This window comes from Oryx dammah, unplaced genomic scaffold (assembly GCF_014754425.2).
Source record: "Oryx dammah isolate SB20612 unplaced genomic scaffold, SCBI_Odam_1.1 HiC_scaffold_22, whole genome shotgun sequence".
Lineage (NCBI taxonomy): Eukaryota > Metazoa > Chordata > Mammalia > Artiodactyla > Bovidae > Oryx > Oryx dammah.
In genome coordinates this window covers 40,047,792-40,075,149 of record NW_024070206.1, presented here as the reverse complement: position 1 = coordinate 40,075,149, position 27,358 = coordinate 40,047,792, and the positions used below count along the sequence as shown (strand labels likewise).

Here is a 27,358-nt window from a genome sequence, read left to right as displayed (position 1 = left end):
CTGGAGTTGGTGATGGACAGGGAGGCCTGGCGTGCTGCAGTTCATGGGGTCGCAAAGAGTCGGATACAACTGAGCGACTGAACTGAACTGTACACTTGCACGAGGAGGTGTGGAGGGGGAGCTCAGATGCTCAGTGGGGTCGGTGACCCCTACAAGGTTAGCAGCCACTCTACCCTTCAAGTTTATCTGGGTACCATGAAACCCAAACTTCTGAGCAACAAGGCTGCGTCCAAGGGGAGAGCCAGGAGCCTGGCAGTACTGGTCCACAGTCAATGCCCTTACTTGTATACTTACAAGTGTACACTTACAAGTATACTTACAGACAACAAAAGGGATCAATCTGCTGACCTGAGAAGAGACAACGTGTTGAATAACTTTTAAAAAATCCACTTCATCAGAACAGATCGTGGGATGGTCTAATCCTCCATCCCTGGGGACTTCCTAGCACGTGCCCGGCGTCGGAACGCGGGAGGAGCTGCATTCGGCCCTGGCAGACGCCGTCCCGCCCGGAAGGAACAGGCTACTCCGAGCTCCGCCTTTTAGATCTGGCCCAGAGAGAAGTAACGCACGCTCTCCGAGTCCGGGCCAGGTTTTCAAACCATTGAGACGGAAGCACAGCGGGCCGGAAGCTCCAGGGCCTGCACCGGGACCCGAGTGGGGAGGGGGGAGGAGCAAGGCTCAGGGTGGGAATGGCGGCTCAGATTCCCATTGTGGCCACCACGTCCACGCCGGGGATAGCCCGGAACAGCAAGAAGAGGCCGGCCAGTCCTTCCCACAACGGCAGCAGCGCCGGGGGTTACAGCGCCAGCAAGAAGAAAAAGGTGTCCGCCTCCGGCTTTGCGCAGGTACGCTGTCACTTGCCTAATCTGCGCGTGCGCGGAAGCCCACCCCCTTGACCGCCCCCCCCGCCGCGGTTCAAGGGGCTCGAGGGCGCATGCGCGGGCCCGAGTGGGTGGGGCTCAGCGAGGTTGGGCGTTTCGTGTGGGCGGGGCCCGTACACTCACGCCTCTTTGGTAGATGCGGTCTCTGGTGCAAGTGAAACTTTTTTCCGCAGCCTCTTACTTTGCCTACGTGGGGTTTGATTAAAGAACCACCCGCGTTGCATTGTCCAGAAGGAGAGCAGGGGAGGTGGGGAGGCTGTTATTGCTTTAATCGTAAGGCCACCTCTTCCCGTCTAAGTCTCGTTTGGAGCGAGGCTCTGGACTTCTTAATGTGAGTTTCAGTTAAGCAGAAGTTCGCGTGTGTCTCGCCTTGGTCCTTTCTTCAGACATTTACCAGATGCCTGTGAGGTACAGAGCGCCCTAATGAACCGTGTGGAGGAATATAAAGATGTATTGCTATGGATGGTTTCCCTCATCCTCAGGAAAGTGCTTTTATGACCTTTAGTTTCCCTGCCCCAGAGTGGGTTTGGTCTTACTTCATGGGGTTGTTATGAGGATTCAATGAGATCATGGTCGTAAAGCCCTTGAGCACAGCGCCTGGCACGACTTCACCGCATCTGGGCGATCCGGGCTCCACGATTCCAGAAAAGTATTTGCAGCACAAAAGTAGCTTGGTTAGATAAGTGTTTTTCTTGGCTCCTGTATTTTATTTAAAGCCGCGAGAGAGCAAAGATGGAGTGTGTTAACTTTGTGCTCTCCAACACAAGGTGTAGTAGCATCCTTCACCCAGAAGGATAGTCTGGCGATATTAGCTGTCTATGGTTTTCTCCATTGGTAATTGGCAGTGCACTTTTTTCCTTTTAAAATATTTATGTACGATTTGCATACAGTCACATGCCAAAATCTGAAGGGTATAGACCAGTGACTTTACATATGTGGCCTATGTGGCCACCATCTAGATTAGGATAGAGAGCATTTCTAAGAGCCCCAGAATACTCCTTGGTGACCTTTCCAGTTGGTACTTTCTTCCCTTCCAGCTGGAGGTAATTGCTACTCTGACTTCTCCCACCATAGACTGACTTTGTCTTTTTGAGCAGAATATAAATGGAATCATACAGAGCATAGGGCTTCCCTGGTGGTTCAGACAGTGAAGAATCTGGCTGCAATGCAGGAGACCTGGGTTTGATCCCTGGGTTGGGAAGATCCCTTGGAGAAGGGAATGGCAAGCCACTCCAGTATTCTTACCTGGAGAATCCCATGGACAGAGGAGTCTGGTGAGCTGCAGTCCATGGGTCACAAAGAGTCGGACACTACTGAGTGACTAACACTGTTTCTTTTCTTACAGAGCATATTCTTTTGTGTGGGTTTGGATTTCTCTGTGAAACAGTGTTTTTGAAACAGTATTTCCCCAATTCCTTCTCCAGGGGATCTTCTTGACCCAGGGATCAAACCCAAGCCTTCTGCATTGGCAAGCGGGTTCTTTACCACGGAGCCACCAGGGAACTAAAGTATAAGAGTTCTTTATATATTCTTGGCTGGAAGAGGAAATGGCAGTCCACTCCAGTGTTCTTGCCTGGAGAATCCCATAGACAGAGGAGCCTGGTGGGTTACAATCCAAGGGGTTGCCAAGAGTCAGACATGCATGGAGTTCTCGGCCAGATATATGCATTGTGAGTACTTTCTCCCAGTATGTGCTCAGTGCATTTTGATATCCAGCTGTGCCAAGACCAAAGAATGTAGTCAGTACCTTTTGAGAGGAATGATTGTCTTGACCCAAGGTAGCACTGCTCATCAATTCCCACCACCACAGCAAGCTTCAGAAAGTGGATGAATGCCTTCTGGGGATTTCCAGTACCCCACTGGGTGGACATCACAACCTTGCTGGTCTTAGAGCTCTCAGTAATGGGAAGGGCTGCCTAGGTTCTTCCTGTGGGTCTCCCCCATCTCAGCAGCCTCAGCCCTTTCTTGGGCTGGAAAGAGAAGGGCATTCCCGGGAACAGTGACTTCTTTGTTCACCTCTCCCTGGCTGGTGTTTAACTAATGAGGTGGCTAGCCAGTTACCTGACTCCCACCCTCAGTATCTCATGAAGGAAAAAAAAAAATGTCTTCTGTCTCCAGAAATCTTAGATATTCCCCCTGTTCTAACATAGCACCAGGACTTTCCAAATGGCTCAGTGTTAGAGAATCTGCCTGCAAGGCAGGAGACAGGTTCAGTCCCTGGTTTGGAAAGATCCCCTGGCGGAGGGCATGGCAACCCACTCCAGTATTCTTGCCTGGATAATCCCCATGGACAGAGGAGCCTGGTGGGCTACAGTCCATGGGGTCACAAAGAGTCAGACACGACTGAGTGATTAAACCACCACCACCACCAACATAACGTTGCATCCTCGTTCCCTGGTCCGCAGCAAATGTAGGCATTAGCACAGTGCTGCCCTGAGGGCTGCCTGGAATCTTCCTAAATTGTCCTCAGCCTTCAGTTATGTTTCTGTTGAGTTCAGTCACCAAGTATTTATATCTGTTCTGTCTCCAGCAGTATGCTTAAGTTATTTCAGTGGATTATCGCTTGTTCCTGTCCTCCCAAAATCCTTCCAGGAGGAGAGAATGACCTACATATATTATAGTAGTTTTCTTCTGCTATCATAACAGATGACCACAAATTCTGTGACTTAGATAACACCGGTTTATCAGTTCCTGGTTTTGTAGGTCAGAAGCCCAGGCACAACGAGATAGGTTTGGTTCCCTGATCCCTGAAATCAAAGTGTCAGCTGGGCTGGTTTGTTGGGTAGATGCTCTGAAGGAGGATCTTTTTTGAGCCTTATTGAGATCGTTGGCAGAGTTCAGTTCTTTGCAGTGGTAGAACTGAAGTCCCTGTCCCCTGGCTGTCAGTTCGTCCCCATCCAGGTTCCTTGCCGCACGGTCTCCTCCATCTTTGAAGCCAGATGTTGAGAATCTCTTTTGTGTCTAATCCCTCTCACTCCTCAAACATCTCTGATTTCTCTTGTCTCTGACTCTGAGCCCAGCTTTAGAGAGCATATGTGATTAGGGCAGGCCCACCAGGATAGCCTCCTTTAAGATCAGCTGACCTGAGACCTTAATTATATTTCAAATATAAGATATATGTTGCATTTCCCTTCAGTATATCACAGATCCCTTCACAGTGGTACATACATTAGCATTTGCCTAAAAACGGGGTCAAGGTGTGTATACACCAGAGACCTGGTATCTTAAGGGCCATCTCTGAATTCTACCTGTCACATATCTGAAATGGGAAAATCTCATCATTTCTAACCATGCCCCAAAGCGAGTTATGGGTCTTTTCTGGTATTGGTGCCTTAGTGGTGGGACACAGGAAGATGAAGACTCAGAGCCAGAGATGGTCACCAGAGAAGGAGAGGTGGAGAGAAGAGGGACTAGAGGTGGCCTTTGAGGAGTGGACGGTTTGACTGGGGAAGGCCTTCCAGAGTCGGAGCTATGCCCAAGTGTCAGGATGCTGAAAGTGTCATCAGTGGGAAATGAGTGTTTTTCTATATAAATGATCATAGTTATTGAGTTAAAAGGAAATTTACAGATTTTTCAGTATCTTAAATTTCCCTACTTCAGTTATTTCAGCTATTTTGTGTCTTACCAAAAAAAAAAAAAAACCAGTGTCTGTTAACCTTTCATGGGATTTAAAAATTTACAAAGGACACTCACATAGACATGAGTGCTTTTTGAAATTAGTGAAAATAACTTGATGGATTCTTAAGGTGGGTTTTACTTTTCCAGAAGGTGCATGCTTTTTCTGAAGTAAAATTGAATGAATGGATGAAATATAAAGGGCTTACTGCTTGGAAATCCTCAGGGGTTGAAGGGAATATTTTTGACCGAAAAGTATTTGGAGCAAAGCATTTATAGAAGTCTCATTTATGTCAGCTATGTAAAATGATATTAAATACTTTGAGTACTAAAACAGTTTTGTTTTATTATTTCATCAAGAGGAATCTTTAGTTCAGCAGAAATCATTAGTGTTTGTGCTTGCTAAGTAGTACATCTGTCACAAAACTATAATTCTGTTTGGATTTAGATTTTCAGTGTAACTAACATATTTATTGATTACTTACATTATAATTTGGAAAGTGCCACCTCCCATCCATTTTGGTCCTGATACTTTGAATGACTAGTGTTAAGTTGGGTTGAAAAACAGATACACTGTGCTAAAGTGAAAGAAATCATGATAAATAATAATAGTTATATTTATTGGGTACTTACTATGTATAACAAGTACTGTTCTAAGTATTTTCTAATTGCTATCTCATTTAATTCTCAGAACAACCCTCTGAGAATTGTTATTCTACAGATAAAAAGACAGACGCATAGAAAGGTTAAGTAACTTTTCTGTAGTCACACAGCTGACAAGTGATAGAATGGGTACTAAGACACAAACGGACTACCCAGCATCTACATTCCTTTTCTTGACTGCCTGTCTTAACATCACTCTCACTGCTCTACATCTGAGAAGATATAATTAGATCTCTAATATAACCATATCCCAGGTGCAGAGAAATGCTTTGGGGTGGGGGAAAGACTTTATTAGATCAATACAGGGCATTTTTTTAAATTGGAGGAGAATTGCTTTACAATATTGCCTTAGTTTCTGCTGTACAACAACGTGAATCAGCTACTTGTTGTTAAGTCGCTAAGTTGTTTCTGAATCTTTACAACTCCATGGACTGCAGCACGCCAGGCTCCACTGTCCTTCACTGTCTCCTGGGGTTTGTTTAACTTCATGTCCATTGATGCAGTGATGCTATCTAACCATTTCATCCTCTGCTGCCCCCTTTTCCTCCTGCCCTCAATCTTTCCCAGCATCAGGGTCTTTTCCAATGAGTCCACTCTTTGCATCATGTGGCCAAAGTATTGGAGCTTCAGCTTCAGCATCAGTCCTTACATGAATATTCAGGGTTGATTTCCTTTAGGATTGACTGGTTTGATCTCCTTGCAGTCCAAGGAACTCTCAAGAGTCTTCTCCAGCACCACAGTTCAAAAGCATCAGTTCTTTGGCTCTCAACCTTCTTTATGGTCCAATTCTCACATTCATACATGACTACTGGAAAAAATCATAGCTTTGACTAGATGGACTTTTGTCGACCAAGTAATGTCTCTGCTTTTTAAGGTGCTTTTTAATCAGCTATAAGTATACATACATCTCCTCCCTCTTGAGCTGCCCTCCCACTCCTACCCTTATCCCACCCCTCCAGGTCATCACAGAGCACCTGAGCTGAGCTCCCTTTGTTATACAGTAAATTCCCACTAGCTATCTATTTTACATATGGTAGTCTATGTGTATATGTGTGTTAGTCATTCAGTCGTGTCTGACTCTTTGTGGCCCCATGGACCTCTGTCCATGGGATTCTCCAGGAAAGAATACTGGAGTGGATTGCCATTCCCTTCTCCAGGGGATCTTTCTGACCCAGGGATCCAACCCAAGTCTCTTGCATCGTGGGCAGTTTCTTTAACACCAAGCCACCAGGGAAGTCCCATGGTAGTCTATATATATATGTCAGTGATACTCTCTCTCGATTCGTCCCACCCTCTCCTCCCTCTGTGTCCGCAAGTCCGTCTCTATGAATACAGGGCAGTTTATATTTTCCAAGTGGCTATTCAGGTTAATAAAATCTACAGAGAAACCTAATTGACCTATAGACTATAGGTTACCTAATTAGGTAGTAGGTTACCTAATAGGCTGATTTATGATGGTGACGCAGTTATCATAACATCTATATAAGGTGAGAGGCAACAGTTGCTTCTTTAGAAGGCTAGTGCAGAGTACAGGAGACAGGAGACTTCTGTCATTGGAGGCAGCTTGAGAACACTATACTGGCTTGCTTTATTCATTTAAGAAAGTAATCATTCTACCTCACCTTCCGAAAAAATCATATTGTTAGTTTTCTTTTTTCTATTTTTAAAGTGGCCATAAAACGCCAGCCAGTCTTCTTCCCCCACAACTATGATAATTTGTGTTTTCTACGTGTAGATACAGGTTTTCATAAACTGTATTTGGTATATAACATTGTGGGCCCTACTTTCCGCTTAGCATTGTTTCTTGGCCCTTTCTCTGTGTTGATTGTCTTCACAAGGAATTAAGTGCTCTTAATTGACCTGATTGGATGTTAGATTGCATCTCACGTTTTTGCTGTTTCAAGTAATAACCCTACAGTAGCCCTGCAGTTGTAGACTAGGCTCAGATGTTTGAATCTAGGTTACTATTAGATGTAACTGGGCATTGGGTTCTTACATGATAAGACAGAGGACATTTGTCTCTTTCTGTGTAAACACAGAGAGAAGGCCCCAGTTACCCTTCGGTCGGAGTCAGGACCCTGCGAGCTGCCCTGGAGACACGAAGCTGTGTGTCTGGGATCTCCAGGCAGGCGAGCTGAGGCCTGGCTGATTCTGAAGTCACTTAGGGGTCGTCAGGTGTTCCTTTGTTGGCGGGTTGGGTTTCTCTTCCTTGGGACTTCAGTTCAGTCGCTCAGTCGTGTCTGACTCTGCGACCCCATGGACTACAGCACACCAGGCTTCCGTGTCCATCACCAACTCCCGGAGCTTGCTCAAACTCATGTCCTCTGTCGTCCCTTTCTGCTCCTGCCCTCAATCTTTCTCAGCACCAGGGTCTTTTTAGCTCTTTTTGTGTTGCAGAGAGTGGACACCTCTTAGGGCCAGGCATCACTTCTTTCCTGATCGCAGGGCAGTCATGTCTCCAGCAGTTCAGCTCCTGAAGTCTCTTAGCGTTAACAATGGTCTAGTCATGTATTCATCTCTGCCCTGCCTCCCGGACTTGATCCTCCCCTGGACAGAAGGTCTCTCCTTCTCACCTCGTCGCTAACAGACCGAGGAGTCTAGCTTGGCAGAAGCCCAGGGGAAGGGAAGACCGAGGGTGGAGTACCACAGAGGGTGGGTTTAAAGGGGGTGGGTTTTAAAGAAAAGCAGAGCACCCAGCCCTGGGCCCAGAGCCACGTGCTCTTTGCACCTGCTCAGAGAGGGAAGCCAGCAGTCACTGTTTCAGGGTCAGGAAGCGGCTCTTGGTCGACAGTGGCCCAGTTGGTGTCAGAATGGTCTCCTTTCCTGTCCCCGCCTCAGCTGCTGGAGGTCTGACCTGTGGACTGGGAAGTGGCGAGGAAAAGGTGATCAGACAAACAGGAGGGCTCGGTTGGTTTTGGAGTCGGGGCTGGAGTGCAGCCTTGTCAATCCCTTCCTGCTGCTGGAGTGGCCGGTGCAGAGGCCCCCACCCTCTCCTCCCACTGCCTCCCTCCCTCTGGCCTCTGTCTGTCTCCCAGGTGGGGTCCCTGCCCTCACAACCCACGTGGGCTGCAAAGCACCTGTGTTCCTCAGCAGCCCAAGTCTAGTGAGGCATTCCTGCCGCATCCTCCTGGGCCTCCCAGGACCTGGGAGCAAACAACCCATATTAAAGGGGATGTTCTGTGTTCCCTGCCGGGATTTCACTGTGCACCCAGCACCTCTGAGCCTCCCCACTTAGGAGTTGGGGGCTTCCCAGGTAACGAACCCTGCTGCCAATGCAGGAGATATAAGAGACTCGGGTTTGATCCTTGGGTTGGGAAGATCCCTGGAGGAGGGCATGGCATCCCACCCCAGTAGTCTTGCCTGGAGAATCCACGGACAGAGGAGCCAGGCAGGCTACAGTCCATGGGGTCGCACAGAGTCAGACAGGACTGATGGAGCTTAGCACACACCACACACACTTCTGGTCCAGAAGAAAAAGCTGATGCCCCTCCTGAGGACGGTGCCCTGCGAGCCAGGCATGTTCCATGGATGGTTCTGGAATCACCAGCAGAGCCCTCTGGGCCTGGTTCTTCATTGCCCTCTAGTATCTCCTCTTTGCTTCTGAGCAGTTTCATTTGTTTCTTTTCTCCCAGGTGGAAACAGCATTATGTAAGCAATCATTTTCTTTATGAAAAACTCAGTGAAGTTGGATCTTAAAGTGGATCTGGCCCCAAGAAACCTCTTTCACATTCCACCTGTTTTTCTCGAGTTGGCCCCAGCTGGCTGGGCTTTTCTGGTCTGACCTGATGCTCACCATGTAGTTCTTAGAGTTGTTTTTCCTCTCTCTCCCTTAACATAGGCTGCCCTATAGCCCCTGTGTCCTGGCAGTCCACACCCACCAGCCTGCTCCTCACTGGTGTCATGACCCCCAAAAGCAACGCCCTGCCCGTTAGCAGTTCTCCCCAGTCCCCTGTCCTGCCAGCTCCTGACAACCCCTGGCCTACTCTCTGTCTCTGTGCATTTGACTACTCTAGGTGCCTCAGCTAAATGCAGCCATACAATAGGTGCCCTTCTGTGTCTGGCTTCTTTCAGCAGCGTAGTATACTCAGGGTTTATCCGCGTTGTGCCATGTATCAGTACTTTGTTCCTTCTTACAACTGTAGAATATTCCATTGTATGGATGACCTCATTTTGTTTATGCGCTCGTTCGTTGATGGATATTTAGGTTGTTTGTACTTTTGGGCTATTATAAATAATGCTTCTCTGAATATTTATGTACGAGTCTTTGCACAGACATTTGTTTTTAATTCTCTTAGGTAAGTACCTAGGACTTGAATTATTAGGTCATATGATAATTCTGTGCTTAACTTTTGAGGACCCACCAGACTGTTTTTCAAAGTAACTGCACCTTTGTACATTCTCACGAGCAGTGTGTGAGGGTTCTAGTTTCTCCACATCCTCACCAACACATGTTATTATGCCTCTGAGTAGAGTCATCCTGGTGGGTATGGAGTAATATCTCATTGTGGTTTTGATTTATATTTCCCTAATGACTAATGACGGAGTAGGCAATGGCACCCCACTCCAGTGCTCTTGCCTGGAAAATGCCATGGACAGAGGAGCCTGGTGGGTTGCAGTCCATGGCGTCATGAAGAGTCGGACACGACTGAGCGACTTCACTTTCACTTTTCACTTTCATACATTGGAGAAGGAAATGGCAACCCACTCCAGTATTCTTGCCTGGAGAATCCCAGGGACGGGGGAGCCTGGTGGGCTGCCGTCTCTGGGGTTGCACAGAGTCAGACACAAGTGAAGCGACTTAGCAGCAGCAGCAATGACTGATGATGTTGAGCAAATTGTCCAGGTTTGGCTAGTGGGAACCTCTTCAAACTGACTCTTGTGTCTTTTACTTTACCTGTGGCATTTTTCAAGTGCCATGATGGACTGAACTGTGTTCATTCAAGATTCATTTGTTAAAAACCTAACCCCCAGCATGCCTCAGAAAGTTGCTGTATTTGGAAATAGGGCTATAAGTAGTTAAGGTTAAATGAGGTCATAGGGTGGAGCCCTAATCCGATTTGACTGGTGTCCTCATAAGAAGAGGGAGGCTGTCATAGGGGCGTGTATACACACTCAGAAGACAGTCATCCACAAATCAAAGAGATCAGTCTCAGGAAAACCCAGCCCTGCTGACATCTTGATCTTGAACTTCTAGTCTCTAGAACCTTAGTTAGTTAGTTCAGTCGCTCAGTCGTGTCCGACTCTTTGCGATCCCGTGAATTGCAGCACGCCAGGCCTCCCTGTCCATCACCAACTCCTGGAGTTCACTCAGACTCATGTCCATCGAGCCCATGATGCCATCCAGCCATCTCATCCTCAGTCGTCCCCTTCTCCTCCTGCCCCCAATCCCTCCCAGCATCAGAGTCTTTTCCAATGAGTCAACTCTTCGCATGAAGTGGCCAAAGTACTGGAGCTTCAGCTTTAGCATCTTTCCTTCCAAAGAAATCCCAGGGCTGATCTCCTTCAGAATGGACTGGTTGGATCTCCTTGCAGTCCAAGGGACTCTCAAGAGTCTTCTCCAACACCACAGTTCAAATGCATCAATTCTTCGGCGCTCAGCTTTCTTCACAGTCCAACTCTCACATCCATACATGACCACTGGAAAAACCATAGCCTTGACTAGATGGACCTTTGTTGGCAAAGCAATGTCTCTGCTTTTGAATATACTATCTAGGTTGGTCATAACTTTTCTTCCAAGGAGTAAGCGTCTTTTAATTTCATGGCTGCAATCACCATCTGCAGTGATTTTGGAGCCCCCAAAAATAAAGTCTGACACTGTTTCCACTATTTCCCCATCTATTTCCCATGAAGTGGTGGGACCAGATGCCATGATCTTCGTTTTCTGAATGTTGAGCTTTAAGCCAACTTTTTCGCTCTTCTCTTTCACTTTCATCAAGAGGCTTTTTAGTTCCTCTTCACTTTCTGCCATATGGGTGGTATCATCTGCATATCTGAGGTTATTGATATTTCTCCTGGCAATCTTGATTCCAGCTTGTGTTTCTTCCAGTCCAGCATTTCTCATGATGTACTCTGCATATAAGTAAATAAGCAGGGTGACAATATACAGCCTTGATGTTCTCCTTTTCCTATTTGGAACTAGTCTGTTGTTCCATTTCCAGTTCTAACTGTTGCTTCCTGACCTGCACACAGATTTCTCAAGAGGCAGGTCAGGTGGTCTGGTATTCCCATCTCTTTCAGAATTTTCCACAGTTTATTGTAATCCACACAGTCAAAGGCTTTGGCATAGTCAATAAAGCAGAAAGAGATGTTTTTCTGGAACTCTCTTGCTTTTTCCATGATCCAGCAGATGTTGGCAATTTGATCTCTGGTTCCTCTGCCTTTTCTAAAACCAGCTTGAACATCAGGGAGTTCACGGTTCACGTATTGCTGAAGCCTGGCTTGGAGAATTTTGAGCATTACTTTACTAGCATGTGAGATGAGTGCAATTGTGCGGTAGTTTGAGCATTCTTTTGCATTGCCTTTCTTTGGAACTGGAATGAAAACTAACCTTTTCCAGTCCTCTGGCCACTGCTGAGATGATGCTGTGAAAGTGCTGCACTCAATATGCCAGCAAATTTGGAAAACTCTAGAACCTTAAGAAACTAAATTTCTCTTATTTAAACCACCCAGTCTGTGGTATTAATATTTTGTTACACAGCCCTAGCAAACTGATGCAAGTGATTTCTTACCTTCTGGCACCAAAAACTCATGATGTACTTTCTTGCCCCAGTCCTGGAATCAGCCGTTTCTTCAAAGATCGCTTGTTCTTGGAGAACAATACTTGGAAACCAGGATCCGAACACTGGTGTGCCTGTTGTGTGTTGACTAATAGAAGATGCACAATGTGAAAGTGGTGAGTTAAGCTTTATTTGGGGCAAAATGAGGACCGCAGCCTGGGAGACAGCACCTCAAAGAGCTCTGAGAAGCTGCTCCATAGAGGTAGTGGGGGAAGGTCAATAAATAAGATTTTGGTGAAGAGGAGTTCAACGCAATCAAATGCTTATCTTACAAAAGGTTTTCCTCTGGTCAAGAGGAGCTGATGTCACCATGAAGGGATTTAGTGTTTTTGTAGATAGGAGGAGGTGCAAGGATTGGGACCGTGAACTCAGTTCCTGAAAATATATATCTAAGGAGCTGTCCACCAGTCCTCCTGGAGCACAGAGGGCCTCGCTGCTGTTCTTTACCCTGAACTCCCTTGGGGCATGTGCAGCTGCAGCAGCACGGGGTTCAATCCTTCTCAGAGGCAGATGGCAAATGCCCTTGGCAAGCCGATTTGCGGTTGACATGTTCATTGTTTCTAGCCATCTTCATGGAAAAAATTAGGAAATGTAGGGGGTCATGTGTGTGAGTGTGTGTATGACTGTCCCCCATGCCCCTGTATCCATTTCTTTATTATTATTATTATTTTGGCTGCCCCGGGTCTTCATTTCAGCATGTGGACTTTCTCTAGTGGTGATGTGCAGGCTTCTCTTGTTGCGGAGCATGGGCGCTGAAGCACGCAGGTTTCAGGAGCCGCAGCTCGCGGACTCTCTAGTCGTGGCGTGTGGGCTTAGTCGCTCTGTGGAATGCGGGATCTTAGTTCCCCAACCAGGGATCGCACTCACGTCCCGTGCATTGGAAGGTGGATTCTAAACCACTGCACCAGGGAAGTCCCCGTTTCCATGTTTATCTTTCTATCTATATGTTAAACTCATGAATTCATATCACTAACCTGTGATTTCAGCCCAGTAGCACGCGGTTCCTTCTAGCTGTGCCTCATTCCTTATTTGCCTCATCTTAGAACGCATATTAAGTAGTTTCGGAACTATTAACCTGTCCTCTTGGGAGAAACAAACCTCCCAGTTGTTCATGGTTCTTTTTGCCTGTCACCTTGAGTTATATGTTCGGAATACTGTGTTCATATCACTAACGTTATTTCTCCCTTCCTCTCTTTTAGTGTGTCTGTGTTATTCACTCAAACCTCAGGTTGATTTGGTTTCTTGTTTGCATTCCATTTTTTCTATCTGCTGCCCCATGCTTGTTGGATTTGTCCATCTATTTGTATGTGAAACTTTAACATGCCTCAAAAGGTCAAAACTACGGACAGCTATACTCGGAGATGTTTACTCCTCTTTTACTTCCACCCTGTTCCCTTGCACCCGCAGGTAACCAAACCCAGTCATTTCTGAATTAGCCTTCCTGTGTTTCTTTGGATTTGGCTGTTGCTTCCCATCCAGAGGCGATTCCTTATGATGAACTCCTGAACATATGCATCTCAAAAAAGGATGCTGACAGAGTTATGCTGCATTGTCTTCTTCCTTAACTCAGTTAAGGAAGAAGTTAATCAGTTAATCAGCCAGTGATTATTTGGTGCTTCTGTGTGCTAGGTGTTGGGTTAGATGCAGGCACAGAAGACTGGGCCAGTTGGTGAAGCTGGATGTTTAGGCCCCTGTGCCCTCTCACTCCCGGATCGGCTCCTCTCCTCATCTGTTCACCTCTCTCCTCTGTGTCTCCTTGTTCCAGTCTGTCGTTCCCTGCCTGTTTCACAAAGCTGCTATCGTTTCATTGACTACTTGCATGCTAAGTCGCTTCAGTCATGTCTGACTCTCTGCAACCCTATGGACCGTAGCCCACCTGGCTCCTCTGTCCATGGGATTCTCCAGGCAAGAATATTGGAGTGGGGTGCCATTTCCTACTGTGGGGGATCTTCCCAACCCAGGAATTGAACCCAGGCCTCTTATGTCTTCTGCGCTGGCACGTAGGTTCTTTACCACTCGCACCACCTGAGAAGCCCTTCATTGACTAACCAAGACTTAAATACAGCTGTTAATTATGTATCCAATTTATGATATTACTCTTACAAATAGTCAACACAAAATAGCATTGACAACTGGCCAAAACTACACAAGGTAATGTTGGTTACTGATTAAATGTGATGGGAAAAAAATCAAAGCTCCATCAAATTGGGTCTCCCAGGACACATATATTAATACCTACAGAAATTTTAGGACCATGAAGGAAAAATCACAAGGGTAATAGAAGTTAGTTACACACAAAATGCTAGATCTTATCTTTCTTGTAAAATTAAAACTGACATGAGCTAATCCCGACGGAAATTTTTATGAAGCATAAATAAAAAATGGAAAACACTGAAGACCATTTATGCTGGCAGAAAATGACTCCATGGGTTTGGGGACCAGAAAATACAAAATACAAGAGGGAGGGGGAGTGAGAGGGGAGGCTGGAGAGGAGGCCAGCATTTGCTCCTGATCCCAAGGGTGGTGGGAAGCCCTAGGCAGCTGTCAACAGGGGATAGACATCAAACTTACATCTAACAGTGTGTCGCTGAGTGTGCTGCAGAGAACGGAGTGGGCCTCAGGCCTCCTCTGAACCCCAGAGCTGAGGAAGGGCCAGATAAAGGAAGGACTGTGGGAGGGAGGGGTGGAAAGGAGAAGAGAACTATGGCTACAAATGGTAGGGAAAGGATGAGGAATCGGAGGGATCTTAGTTCTTAGAGAGTGGACATCTGAGCAGCCTTTGAGGGAAGAAAAGTTAGGAAAAACTATGAATGGGGGGACGGATGAGGGGAGGAGCCATCCAGATAGCAGAGGGGTCCTGAGCAGAGGAGAGGGTGCACAGGCCCAGGGTGGGGGGGAGGGGGAAGGGAGGGGAGACCCTGGAGAGGAGTCTGGGAAGTGTCTGAGGAGAAACCCTTCAGGGGACTGTTGCAACAGAGTGAGTGGTCTCCGCCTCCCCCTCCCTCCTTCCCCCACAAGAAGGCCATTTTAGGGGGGCAGGTAGGGGTGGAATCTATACATACAACCAGAACTCTCGAACTCTGCTGCTAGGAGTGTAAAGAGGGCAGCCCATTTGGGAAAGTGGTATGTCAGTTTTCTTATCCCTGGGTTGGGAAGATCCCCTAGAGGAGGAAAATGACAACCCACCCCAGTGTTCTCGCCTGAAAAATCCAATGGACAGAGGAGGCTGGCAGGTCACAGTCCAAAGGGTCACAAAGAATGGGACAGGACTGAGTGACTACACACACACACTAGTCAGTTTCTTACAAAGTTAAACACGTACTTACTGTGTAACCTGATCGTATCACATGTAGGTGCTTACCCAGGAGAAATAAAAGACGTACATCCATTCAGAGGCTTGTACAGAATGTTGCCAGCAGCTTTATTTATAAAATAGCTGAAGGCTGAAAGCAACCCACATTTCATCAGCAAGAAAATGGGTAAACACACTGTGGTACATCCTATACAGGGGAATACTACTCTTAAGAGTGGTGTACACATTCTGTGGAACAAACCACCAGTCCATGCTGTGACATGGATAAACCTCAAAAACTTTATGCCGGGCTAAAGAAGCCAAACACAGCAAACAGCACTTGCTGTCGGATTCCACTCATAAAGTTCTAGAACAGGCCAAAGTAACGTGGGATTCAGAACAGTGGTGGTCCATGAGGGCGGAAGATACTGACCAGGAGAGGGCCAGAGGGAACTTTCTGAGAAAGATGGAAATAGTCTGTCTCCCCAGGGACCTGGGTTACACAAATGGAAATATTTGGCAAAATTCACGAAACCTACACTTAAGATCTGTGCCTTTCACTGTGTGTAAATTATGTATCCATTAAAAAACAGTTTGTTGCAGTCTGGGAAGATTGGAAACTGCAGTTCAGTTCAGTTCAGTTCAGTCCAGTCGCTCAGTCATGTCCAACTCTTTGCGACCCCATGAATCTCAGCACGCCAGGCCTCCCTGTCCATCACCATCTCCCGGAGTTCACTCACAAATCAGAAGTGATTTCTTGCTTTGGCTTGTTTTTTTTTTTTCTTCTTGATTCTTAGCTTAAAAGGCATTTTGTTTTCAAGTCCAGGAGCCTGCTTGTCAGAGAACTCTGCTGCAGCCAGCTGACCGGAGGCCCCCTGCCTCCTCTCTGTCTATTTTCCTCACTCAAAATGCCCGCATTCTATTGTGCCCTGAAGCGTACCAGCACCAGCCTGGGTTTTCTGACTGGAGACCCTTCAAAGGACTGGATCTTTTCCATCTTAATGTTTCAAGACACAATTTAACAAGATCAGTAGGAGCAGGGGCCACATGGAGTCAGAGGGATGGTGGGGCTTTGGCATTGGCCCCAACTGGATTTGAATCCAGAGGCAGTTACTGTGGGGCCTTGAACCTGTCCGCCGGAGCCTCAGTTTTCACCTTGTAGTGGTAGGACACCATGCTTGGCACACAGAGGAGCCAGGACGTCTGGAGCTGGAGTCCTGGCTGCCTCCACTGTGGCCTCTGCACGGACAGGTGCGGCCCCCAGCCTGGCAGGTTCTCCCCCCGACCCCACCCCATGCAGACCACCTGCTGGGGCTCCAGGCACCCTGTCTCCTCTCCTGTGTCTGGTGCTGTCATCTTACCTCTTGTTGACAGCTGAGTTAGGGAGCTCAGCTAAAGGACACTGACCTCATACTATTCTTATTTTGTTTTAAGGGTATCAGCATGGATGGTGTGAGTGAGAATAAGATGGTGCCCTCTGATTTTAGCACAGGACCCATGGAGAAAGCTGCCAAACCTTTGCCATTTAAGGATCCCAACTTTGTGGTAAGCATCTAAAGTGAAAGTGTCCATTGATCAGTCATGTCCGACTCTTTGCGACCCCATGGACTGTAGCCCACCAGGCTCCTCTGTCAGTGGACTCCTCCAGGCAAGAATACTGGAGTGGGTTGCCATTCCCTTCTGCAGGGTTTCTTCCTGATCCAGGGATTGAACCCATGTCTCCTGCACCGTTGGGTGGGTTCACTACGCTCTGAGCCCCAGAAGCATCTAACGTGTTTTATATATAAAAAACCAAACAACCATGCCTCGGCTTCTGATCTCACTCAGTTGGTCTGGAGCCCGGGCAGCGCTGGTGGCCTTTCTCCTTCAGTCTGCGTCACCACACCCTCCACCGGGGACTGTGGTTTGAGGTCTGGGGGCAGGAGAGCCCTTCTTGTGGCTCTCCCAGTTCCCAAGGATTCTGTGGAATTCATTCAGTGATACTGTTTTTAGGGTGTCATTTCCAGGATGATTGCTTGCCTTCCTTTTTTTGTGAGATTTAGATGAGGTGTGCAGTAATTAACTAAAGGAGGAATGTTCCTTGCTAGTTTCTTTAGGTACATCTAAAGTCTTGTGCTATCAAGTAGATATAGGTGCCTCTTTCTTTTGTTCTTGAGGGGTAGGATAAATTCCATGATTCTGATTATACCATTACAGTTTATTTTTCACTAATTACCTTTGAAAATACAGCATTGATAATGCCTGCAACTTTTGTGTTCTTCCCATTTCATTTTGTCATCTTCACAAGACAAAAAAGAAAAAAATTTCCGGAAAGCTTGCTGTGTCATGAGGGAGGCTTCCTTGGGTTTTCCTGTAGCTCCAGTAATTTACAAGGTGGAGATTGGCCCCCAGAAGGGAATTGAGAGATGTGGTCATGTGTTTAAATCTAACTTTGTAGTAAACTTATTTTAAAGTAGTGAGAAATTCATGAGTGAATTCCATAAAGGTAGACCCAATAAAGGATGTGATTTTCTATGTGCATATTAAAAGAATAACCCCTTATTTCTATTCCATCAGAGACTAACTCATGCGTTTTAAAAATCCAAAAGCTGTGTTTTTTTATAAGTAAGCTTAAGGTATATGGTGTAATATGTTTTTTTAAAGCCTTAGGGTACACTGACTGTTGATTGAATGAAGGGTTTATTACAGTTATGAATAAGCATAAATGTCAGATTCTGAAATGATCGTCTCCATTGATTTTTGTTTCTTCTAATCCACGCTTGCGCCTCGAGCATTCTGGCCATGGTGGTGCAGTGGCTGGCAAGAAGAACAGAACCTGGAAGAACCTGAAACAGATCCTGGCTGCTGAAAGGGCATTGCCATGGCAACTGAATGATCCCAACTGTGAGCTGTCTAGACCCTCCTATGTGTTCATAATGTTCAGACTAGGAACCTTCTTATAACAAACCCGCGTTATCTTATTGTGTTTGCATTGATGGAGAAACACTTTCTAGCTTAGGAATTTTACAGTGGTATCAATATAGGGAGATTATGTGTGTATTTCCTCATAGCTTTATACTCTGTGTTGAATCTGTGTATTGGCGTTGTCATGGATGTGTGGCTTTTAGTGTCGCTGTTAACATTTCAATCTGGAGAAGCAGGTCCAGATATGATGATATGGGTGTTGCTGTTAGACAAACTGCTTATTCAAAAGTCTACTCTTAAAATGTGTTTCCAAGTAAAAGGTTGCCCAAAGGGTTTCTCACCAGCAGCTTAAAGGCCTGCTCTGTTTTACTCTCCAAGCCAGTGTTTTTCAGAGTTAACGCTTTATACTACAGTATTTCCGAATGTCTGTTGTATGTTCTGCTCAACTTTAGTGGAAAGTACAGGTTCAAAGTTCCTTCCATCTCCTGCCCCATGGCATGTGTTTCTCGGGGGTGACTCAGACTGATGACAGATGAGCTAGTCAGATGCCTGGGTGTGGACATTCCGGTGTCCGGATGCTCAGATCCAATTAGTGGGTTGTTGACACCTCATCACCATCAGCCCGTGTAGCCAGAGACCGCGAAAGCAGCTGGTGGGCAGATGAGCTTTCTGGTGGCTCTGCTGGAGTGGAGGGTCCCCGGGGACAAGGCAGAGCCATACCTGAAGCCTGTGCTTGGCCTATGGCATCTTGTATTATTTCCCCTGAGAATTCTCTGAGCACTTAATCACAAGGTAGAAAGTTTGGGAATATTGTCAAGCAATATTTTTAGGGAAAAGGGGGGAAGGGATCTGAATGCTTTAAAGCCAGTTTAGTTAGCTGCTTCTTCTTCTTGTTTTTTTCCAGACTTCAGTATTGATGCTCCTCCATCCTTTAAACCAGCTAAGAAGTATTCTGATGTTTCAGGTCTTCTTGTGAGTATCATCACACCTCTATGTCATATAACACTGAACCGAAAAGGAAATTTCACTGTACCCTCTATATAGACCGTGGTGAATAGCAACACTGGTCCTGCCTGGAGCTCGTGTACTGGGAACAGGTGATGGGTTTGTACAGAAGTTAAGAGTGGCAGCAACCAAGAGTGGGGACTTCCCAGGTGGCTCGGTGGTAAAGAATCTGCCTGCCATGCAGGAGACACGGGTTCAATCCCTGGGTCAGGAAGCTCCCCGAGAGGACATGGCAACCTCATTCTGAGTATTCTTGTCTGGAGAATCCCATGGACAGAGGAGCCTGGTGGGCTACAGTCCATGGGGTTGCAAAGAGTTGGACATGACTTAGCAACTAAAAGGCGGCAGCAGCAACCTGGGGCATCCGTGTGGGCAGCCTGGAGCAGGCATTGCTCCAGAAAGCAGGAGACCCGAGTATTACTTTCCTTTCCTCTCCTTGTTAACCATATGAGATGACATGAAAGAAACATTTTATTTTTTGGCTAAAGTTTAAAAAATTCCCTGCATCTTAGAGATGATTGTACTTTAAAAAAAAATTAAACTTCTCTAAAGAGGCACTATGGTAAAGATAGTGATTTTCATATTTATTTTTAAGCATCAGAATCACTTTTCCAAATGAAAGCTTTTACAGAATCCCCTGGAGCCCACCTGCTCACTGTGGGCCCATGTGGATCTGGTCCTCTGTCCTTCTGCCCACTCCCCAAAAAAGGGACCCCTATGGTGCTTCTTGGGGACGCAGTTTGAAAACCAGCAGTGTGGTTTGATGAGTGGGACTTGGGCAAGTCCATGAACCTCAGTGTACCCCAGAGAATCTTGTTTCCTTATTTTCAGAATGTGGATGAAGTATAGAAGTTCCTAGAACTTCGTCATGCTTTTTCATTATTATTAAAGTTGGAAGGTGGGCTTCTTCTCATAACTGTGGAAATAATGAGACCCTTCATTTTTTGAAGCCCATATACCTCATTTAAATTCTTTACTTTTTTATGAAAATATATGACTCCAACCTCTGTAACAAACTAAATTAATGATATACATTTTACACTAGGAAAGTTTTTTTTTTTATTTTCCTCTCTGGATTAGTTGTATGTTTTTAGCTTGTCTTCCAGAGAGGAGCAGATACTCTTCAGACTTGTTAACACAGACCTTAAATATAATGAGCCTAAGAAACGGAGAGTAGAAGTATGTGGGGGTGGGGGAAGGGAGCAGTGTGTGTGGGTTGTGTGTCTGGTGGGCTCTTCCTTTTCTTCTACTGATGGGCGTGTGTCTCTTCCAAAAGGTCCCCTGAGGGAGCTTCCATTTGAGAGAAGTGTAGTTTTAGGCTATCTCCTGTCTCCTGCCAGAGAATAGTTGCCTTGTATATTTGACCCATTTTAATAGTTGTTTATGGAAGGAGAACTAGTCTCGCACCAGTTATTCTTTTCTGGCCCAAAGTGGAAATTTCTCCCTGTTCCATTCTGTGCTGAGCTTGTAGCAGCCATGGTTTACGACTTGGAGGGTGGCCCCTTGGAACATAGCTTTATCATCACCGTTACCAGGCAGCTCATCCACTGCTAGCACAGTGGTTTTTACACGTTGAAAGTGAAGTCGCTCAGTCGTGTCCGACTCTTTGTGACCCCTTGGACTGTAGCCTACCACGATCCTCTGTCCATGGGACTTTGCAGGCAAGAGTGCTGGAGTGGGTTGCCATTTCCTTCTCCAGAAGATCTTCCTGATCCAGGGATCGAACCTGGGTCTCCCACACTGTAGGCAGATACTTTACTGTCTGAGCCACCAGGGAATTTTGTTCATGTTGAAAAGCATTGTTCCAGGCCTCTTTATGCCATTGGTAAAGGACTTGTCATGTTATTCATAACCTCTTGCCCCACTGTATGTAAGAATTAAGACATTCTGAATATACAAAGAACTCTACCAAATCACTGTGGGGCTTCCCTGGTGGCTCAGATGGTAGAGAATCTGCCTGCAGTTTCAGGTTTGATCCCTGGGTCAGGAAGCTCCCTTGGAGAAGGGAGCAATCCCTTAGAAGAATCAGCTAAAAGATCATGAATAGACAACTACAAGGAGGAAATGCAGATATTCAGTCACTGAAACTGATAAGTAGATGTTTGGTTTCACTGATAGTTAGAAAAAAGACCCATTGGATAGGGGAGGAATGAAGACATTGGCTTCTATGCCTTGCCACCAACATACAGAAATGGACAACTTCCTATATGGTTGTTTTGATATGGGCGTTACATTGGCGCATATCCTTGGGGAAACAAATGGTACTACCTAGGGAGACAGAAAAGTAGAGGCCTACAATGTAACAACTTGTCTTCCAGCCAGTGCCCTAGAGAAATAGTATGTACAAGGAGCTTCATGCAGAAATGCTCGGGAGAAAACGTGCAAGGAAAACATTGAAAGCAACATAAAGGTCAACTGGGGCGGGGCAGGGCGGGGCCGCTTCCCGGGGGGCGCTAGTGGTAAAGAACCCACCTGCCAATGCAGGAGACTTAAGAGTTGCGGTTCAACCCCTGGGTCGGGAAAATTCCCTGGAGGAGGGCACGGCAACCCACTCCAGTATTTCTTGCCTGGAGAATCCCATGGACAGAGAAGCCTGGTGGGCTACACAGTCCATAGGGCCACAAAGAGTCGGACATGACTGAAGTGACTGAGCACACGTTCAATGTGGGGTAGGGGTCAGGGGTTCATCCTGTTCTGTGAGGTTGATGTATATGTAAAAACATGGATAAACTTTTAAGATGTGGTACAAAGCAGTGTAAGTGCACGGTACTACCAAGTAAGAATCAATACCCAGTCACTGGGTGCTTCTCTGGCATATGTGTGTGTGTGTGTGTAAGAGTGTGTATATATATATATATATATATATAAAGTCTGGAAAGGTCCCCGCCTAGCAGTGGTTTCCACAGGGGAAGATAAAGGACTTATTGTTGTTGTTTGGCCACTAAGTCATGTCCAACTCTTTGCAACTCCATGGACTGTAGCCCCCCAGGCTCCTCTGTTGATGGGATTGCCCAGGCAAGAACATTGGAGTGGGTTGCCATTTCTTTGGAGATCTTCCGAATCCAGGGATCGAACCCAGTCTCCTGCTTGGCAGGCAGGCAGACTTGTAAAAGGAGACTTTAGTCTTATTGGCAATGTTTTTCTTTCTTTTTTTTTTTTTTAAGAAAAGAATATGTTCACCTGCTACTTGTATAAATTAAACTTACGTAATTAAAAAATAAAGCCAGGCTTGTGTTTACACTGACGCGTCTGTTCCAGTGAGGGGCTATTTCCCTGTGTGGGGGCCTGGCCGGAAGGCCCGCAGGGTCACACCTGTGTTGAGCCCTGGTTACAAGGCTGTGGAAAGTGCTTTGGTCCTGGGGGAGGTGGGGGCCAGCGTTCGCTGCCCAGCTCCCTGCAACAAGGGAGCCGTTAAAGCCACTTGCTCCCTGCCTTCTGGGGAGGGGGCCTTGGCTTCATTCAGGCTGGAGGGACGGAGTCCAGAGGAGGACAGACCATAGGAGTCCAGCTCCCTGCTCGTTCATGTCTGGGGGGTCACCGGCCTCCTTCCCTCTGTTCAGAACACTTGGTCAGCTCCGGTCTGTGCAAGTTTACGTCAACCTTCCTGTCGGTGCAGCGGTGCCCTGAGTCCCGCAGTATCGGCTCAGCAGCCTGGACTTCCCTGGTGGCTCAGACGGTAAAAGCGTCTGTCTACAATGCGGGAGACCCAGGTTCGAGCCCTGGGTTGGGAAGATCCCCTGGTGAAGGAAATGGGAATCCACTCCAGTACTATTGCCTGGAGAATCCCATGGACAGAGGAGCCTGGTAGGCTACAGTCTATGGGGTCGCAAAGTGTCGGACACGACTGAGCGACCAGTCAGTCAGTCAGTCAGTCAGCCTTCCTGGCAGTAAGGCCTGAACTTGGGCGGGCCGGCTCAGCACAGCTTGATGGTGGGAGCGGGGCAGCCGCAGAGATGGAGGCAGGCCAGGGCTGGTTCATCCGCAAAGGCCAGATGATGAAAGCCAGATGCACTCGCCAGCACCTCTGCTGGGAACTGCGGGGCAGCCTCCCCTGCCAGTCAGTGCATCTCAGTACCTCGTGGTCCCTCTGAAGGGACCCGCTGCGGTTCTTCTAGTTAAGCCTTCCTTTACACGAGCGTCGCTGAAGGAAATGTGGTACAGAGAGGCGTCGCTAGATTAAGCCAAAGGATCAAAGCCTTGTTTTGTATAGAGCTTTAATTAATCTTAGCTTTTTAGGAATAATCTCAGTTTCCAGATATGCAGACCTTTAACGCTTTAGGCAGCTCCCCGTGGTGGAACTGAGACTCTTTAGAGATTGAGAAACCCATGACTCAGTCTGTTCAGCTTGTTGCCTCTTCACCCAGCCTCCCTCCCTCCTGAAATCATCGCATCGCTGAGTGTCTGGGTCCACACAGTCGACCAGCGCTGGCACAGGCAATCCACACTTGAGTAATTGGCTGTTATCTGTCTAGACGTTAGTGGCATCTTTTCTAATTTCTTAAAGGAATTCCAAATGACTCACCCTCATGTTTTCTGTTTCAAAGTCTGTAGGAGCCGTGTGCCCTGAGGTAGACAGTGAGTATTTTCTTCACTTTGCATATGGGGAGAATAGGCCAAAAGAGAGGTTTGATATGTCAGTGGAAACAACAACTCTTTTCCACGCTCGTCCTGATCGTTCGTTTGTTTGTTCACCCACCCATCCCTCATTCGTAGGACACGCACTTGCCGTAGGCCCACTGTGTGCTCTGCATCTGTCAGGAGACAGTGCAGCTGGGATCCAGTGATAAGCAGACCATGGGGGTCTGGCCTCATGGAGCCTCCCAGCCTAGACTTCAGTCAGAGTCACACAGATAATAAAAGCAGCAGAGAGATGCATTCCACCAGAGACAGGTGCTGAGGTGAACGCCAGGGTGGGGTCCTGACCCGCCTACAGGGACAGATAAGGCTTCCCAGATGATAGACTGATTGCTGAGCAAGAAAAGGGTGAATGGGCAGGACAGGAAGGAGGGTGTCAGAGCTAGGGTAACTGGAACCACAGAGTAGGGGACACGTGGCTGAGGAAGAGACTCGGGAAGGGGGGGTCCCAGGCAGTGTCTGAGGAGCTGTGCTGTGGCCTTGGGCCTTTGTCCTGAGAGCAGAGAGAAGAGCCGTTGAGAGACTTCACGAGAAAAGACGTGATCAGAATTGCAGGTTGTGATGATGTACCTGGCTGCAGGTGTTGATGGCAGCCCCTTCCAGTGGAAGGGGGTGGGGTGGCCATCCCAGCCCTGCAGGGGAGCCCTTCGGAGAGCCTTGGGAGCGGTGAGGGGGGAAGCAGGAGAGGAGCACCCCTGGAGTAAATGGAGTGGGGGCGAGTGCAGTCTGGACGGGTGCCTGCCACCCTGAGGCACCAAGCAGAAGATTCCCCAGCTGTCTGCTGTGGTTATTCCCCTTCCTTCCTGTCCGTACCCTGAAGCAGCTCGCAAGTCTGGGGAGATTAACGTGTCTTTCCCACAGTGAGTGATTGGGCGTTCTTGGTGACACAGTCAGACATGATGAAGATACGTTGATTGCACTTTGAGTAAAAACCAGAAAACTAATTTTTAACTTGAACTTGAATCTCACTGCCAACAACACCTCTCTACCCTTCTGTCTGCCTGTTTTCTCACCCAGGCCAACTACACGGACCCGCAGAGCAAGCTGCGCTTCAGCACCATCGAAGAGTTCTCCTACATTCGACGGCTGCCGTCCGACGTGGTCACGGGCTACCTGGCCCTGAGGAAAGCCACAAGCATCGTTCCCTGAGCCTGGAGAAACGGAGATGAGGTGGAAAACCATTTCCCAAGGCAGACTTTGGGCTCAAGATTTTGTTTTATGGAAACAAACTCCTGCTGTCAATCTGGAAATGTCAGTGCTGTGCCTTGGAAAGAATGTTTGGCTTTCATTGAAGGAGGGTTTTTTTTTTTTTTTTCTGTTTTCCCTCCAAGTGTGATATTTCCTGTTGAATTAAATTATACTTCAGTTGTTGCCTCAAATAAAGTTGTTTGACAAGAAAGTAGAAAATTGTGCTTTTAGTTTAACCCAAGTAAATCCTCGAATTTTGGCTTCAAAGCTGTGGAATCTCTTTTAAGACTCTACGATGCGTCCTGACAGTAAGGCTGGATTGTCCCTGATCCCTGTGACTCCTGCTTTGAGCACGTTCATTTCTGTCTCTGATCAGAATGCTTGGAAGAGGTCCAGAACTGGGGCTGGAGGAGAAAGCACAGAGGAGCTCACCCTGCTGCCCTGGCTCGGTCCTCGCCTTGGGCCGTGGTCTCTGAATCAGCCTCTCTTCTCAGCCTCTAGATCCTGTTAGGTAAGCCACTGACTGGTCTGCGGCATTTAGAGCAGCCTGAGCCGACTAAAACACTAGCCCTGGCCTGTTTCTGGAGGTGTGGGGTGTGACCCTCGTCACCCTTTCCATGAGGGCATCTGTCCGGGCACGGGAAGCCACCCGCTTCCCCTCCTCTGAGAGGAAAGCACTCTGGGCCGGGAGGAGATGGCCTCCGAGCCCTTCTGAGCCCCATTCCTGCAAGTCTTTGCTGGGGGGGACAGTGGAACCAGGCCTTGGGGCTGGCTCTGCTTTGAAGATTAGGTCCCCAAGTACCTTTTCTTTCTGAGGGAAAGCCCCTCTGGGTGGTGGTGTTTTTCAGTTGCTAAGTTGTGTCCAACTCTTTGCAGCCCCATGGACCTCAGCACGCCAGTCTTCCCTGTCCATCACCAACTCTCAGAGTTTGCTCAAACTCATGTCCATCAAGTTGGTGATGCCATCCAACCATCTCATCCTCTGTCGCCCCCCCTCTCCTGCCCTCCATCTTTCCCAGCATCAGGGTCTTTTCCAATGAGTTGGCTCTTTGCATCAGGTGGCCAAAGTATTGGAGGAGAGAAAGGGAAAACAAGACTGAGAGTCGGCTGGGGGCTGCCTGCAGGGCCAGCGGCAGCTGCCTGGAATCCTGTGTCATTCAGCCCCTGCCCTGTAGCTGGGGGGAGGGGGTGAGAGGGGTGGGAGGGGTGCTGTGTGCTTCCCCCTCCCCCATGAAAAGGGACTGGCTGACAGCCAGGAGAGCAGGGACCTTTCCTAAGCCTCTGAGCCCTGAAGCCCTCAAGGCTTCGCTGAGGCACTCAGCGCTAACAGAACCATCTGAGGCCTCAGTGTAACTCAGATGCACCCCCGCCCCCCGACCCCGGCCAGCCCCAGTGTCTGAGCCATAGATCAGGGGTGGGGCCTGAGAATCTTCATTTCTAACTAATGAGACTGATGTTGCTGACCCAGAAACCGCACTTTGAAACCCACCGCTGACACAGAAGTTGTCTGCAAGGCCAGAGGCTGCTCCCTGGGTTCCCGCACTCAGCCTGGGAAACCCACATTTCTGTTGAAATCAAGGAGCCAGTGAGTCACGGGACCTTCCTGCCCCACTTCCACCGTCTGTGACACCTGGGGCGAGTGCACTTCTTTTCCAGGAAGGTCCCCCGTTTGGTTAGTGGCCCACTTTCCAGTTCTAACCATGTCTAGAAATGGCAGTTCTAATCATTTTTAACCCTGCTTGCTGGCCGCTACCTCAGTCCTGACTTCAGACTCTCCTGGGCCGTGTCCAGGAGGAAAGAGGGCCCCCACCGGGTGCATGTCCATGGGGGGGCCACAGACCCCTGTGGGCCTCTCAAGGTTGGGGATGGGCAGTGGATGTGTGCCACCTGCTCTCTGGAAGTCACCTGGGACCCATGAAATGCAGATTCCTGGGCTACACACTAGACTTCTAACCAAAGCAGGGACTGCGGCCGGGGCATCTGCATTTGACTCGTATCCCGTCGTGACTGTGAGGGACAGGAGGGTGAGACCGCCGCCTTCCGCAGCCAGAGGGGAAGCACGTATGCCGGACACCTGGCTCCCTTCTTTCCTGTTCCCCTGCCAGGTCTTCCTTGCCAGCCCTTATTTTGGCCAGATAGCTGAGTTCTGAAGGTCAGGTCACTTCTCTCACCCTAAGCAACGGGGATCCAGGCTGAGCCAAACTAAGCTTCGGGCTGTGAGCAGCTCCAAGGAGTCCTCCTAGCAGTTCTGAACAGGCAGGTAGCCTGGTGCCCTCGCTATGCACGCCTGGTCCAGCATTCTCAGTCCTGCTGTGTGATAGCATCACCTCTGCAGTGGGCAGGGGTCAAAGTACACAGAGATTGGTATTCAGCTCTTCTAAGCTGGGGCTAGGTAATAC

General features: G+C 47.9%; 1 protein-coding gene across 4 annotated transcripts; it reads left to right on the top strand.

The window, feature by feature from the left end:
• The first annotated feature begins 523 nt into the window (after nt 1-523).
• INO80C (INO80 complex subunit C) lies at nt 524-25,170 on the top strand. Of its 4 annotated transcripts, XM_040264865.1 has the most exons (6): nt 643-845; nt 2,306-2,551; nt 16,662-16,772; nt 17,999-18,110; nt 19,036-19,103; nt 24,789-25,170. In XM_040264865.1, exons 3-6 carry the CDS (start codon nt 16,671-16,673, stop codon nt 24,918-24,920), a joined length of 414 nt encoding a protein of 137 aa, XP_040120799.1. In that variant the 5' UTR covers nt 643-845; nt 2,306-2,551; nt 16,662-16,670; the 3' UTR covers nt 24,921-25,170. The 4 variants fall into 4 exon arrangements, with proteins under 4 accessions (XP_040120797.1, XP_040120799.1, XP_040120800.1 ...); XM_040264863.1 differs by lacking the exon at nt 2,306-2,551 and having other exon boundaries at nt 524-845; XM_040264866.1 differs by lacking the exons at nt 643-845; nt 2,306-2,551 and adding an exon at nt 965-1,212.
• Nucleotides 25,171-27,358: the final 2,188 nt, after the last annotated feature.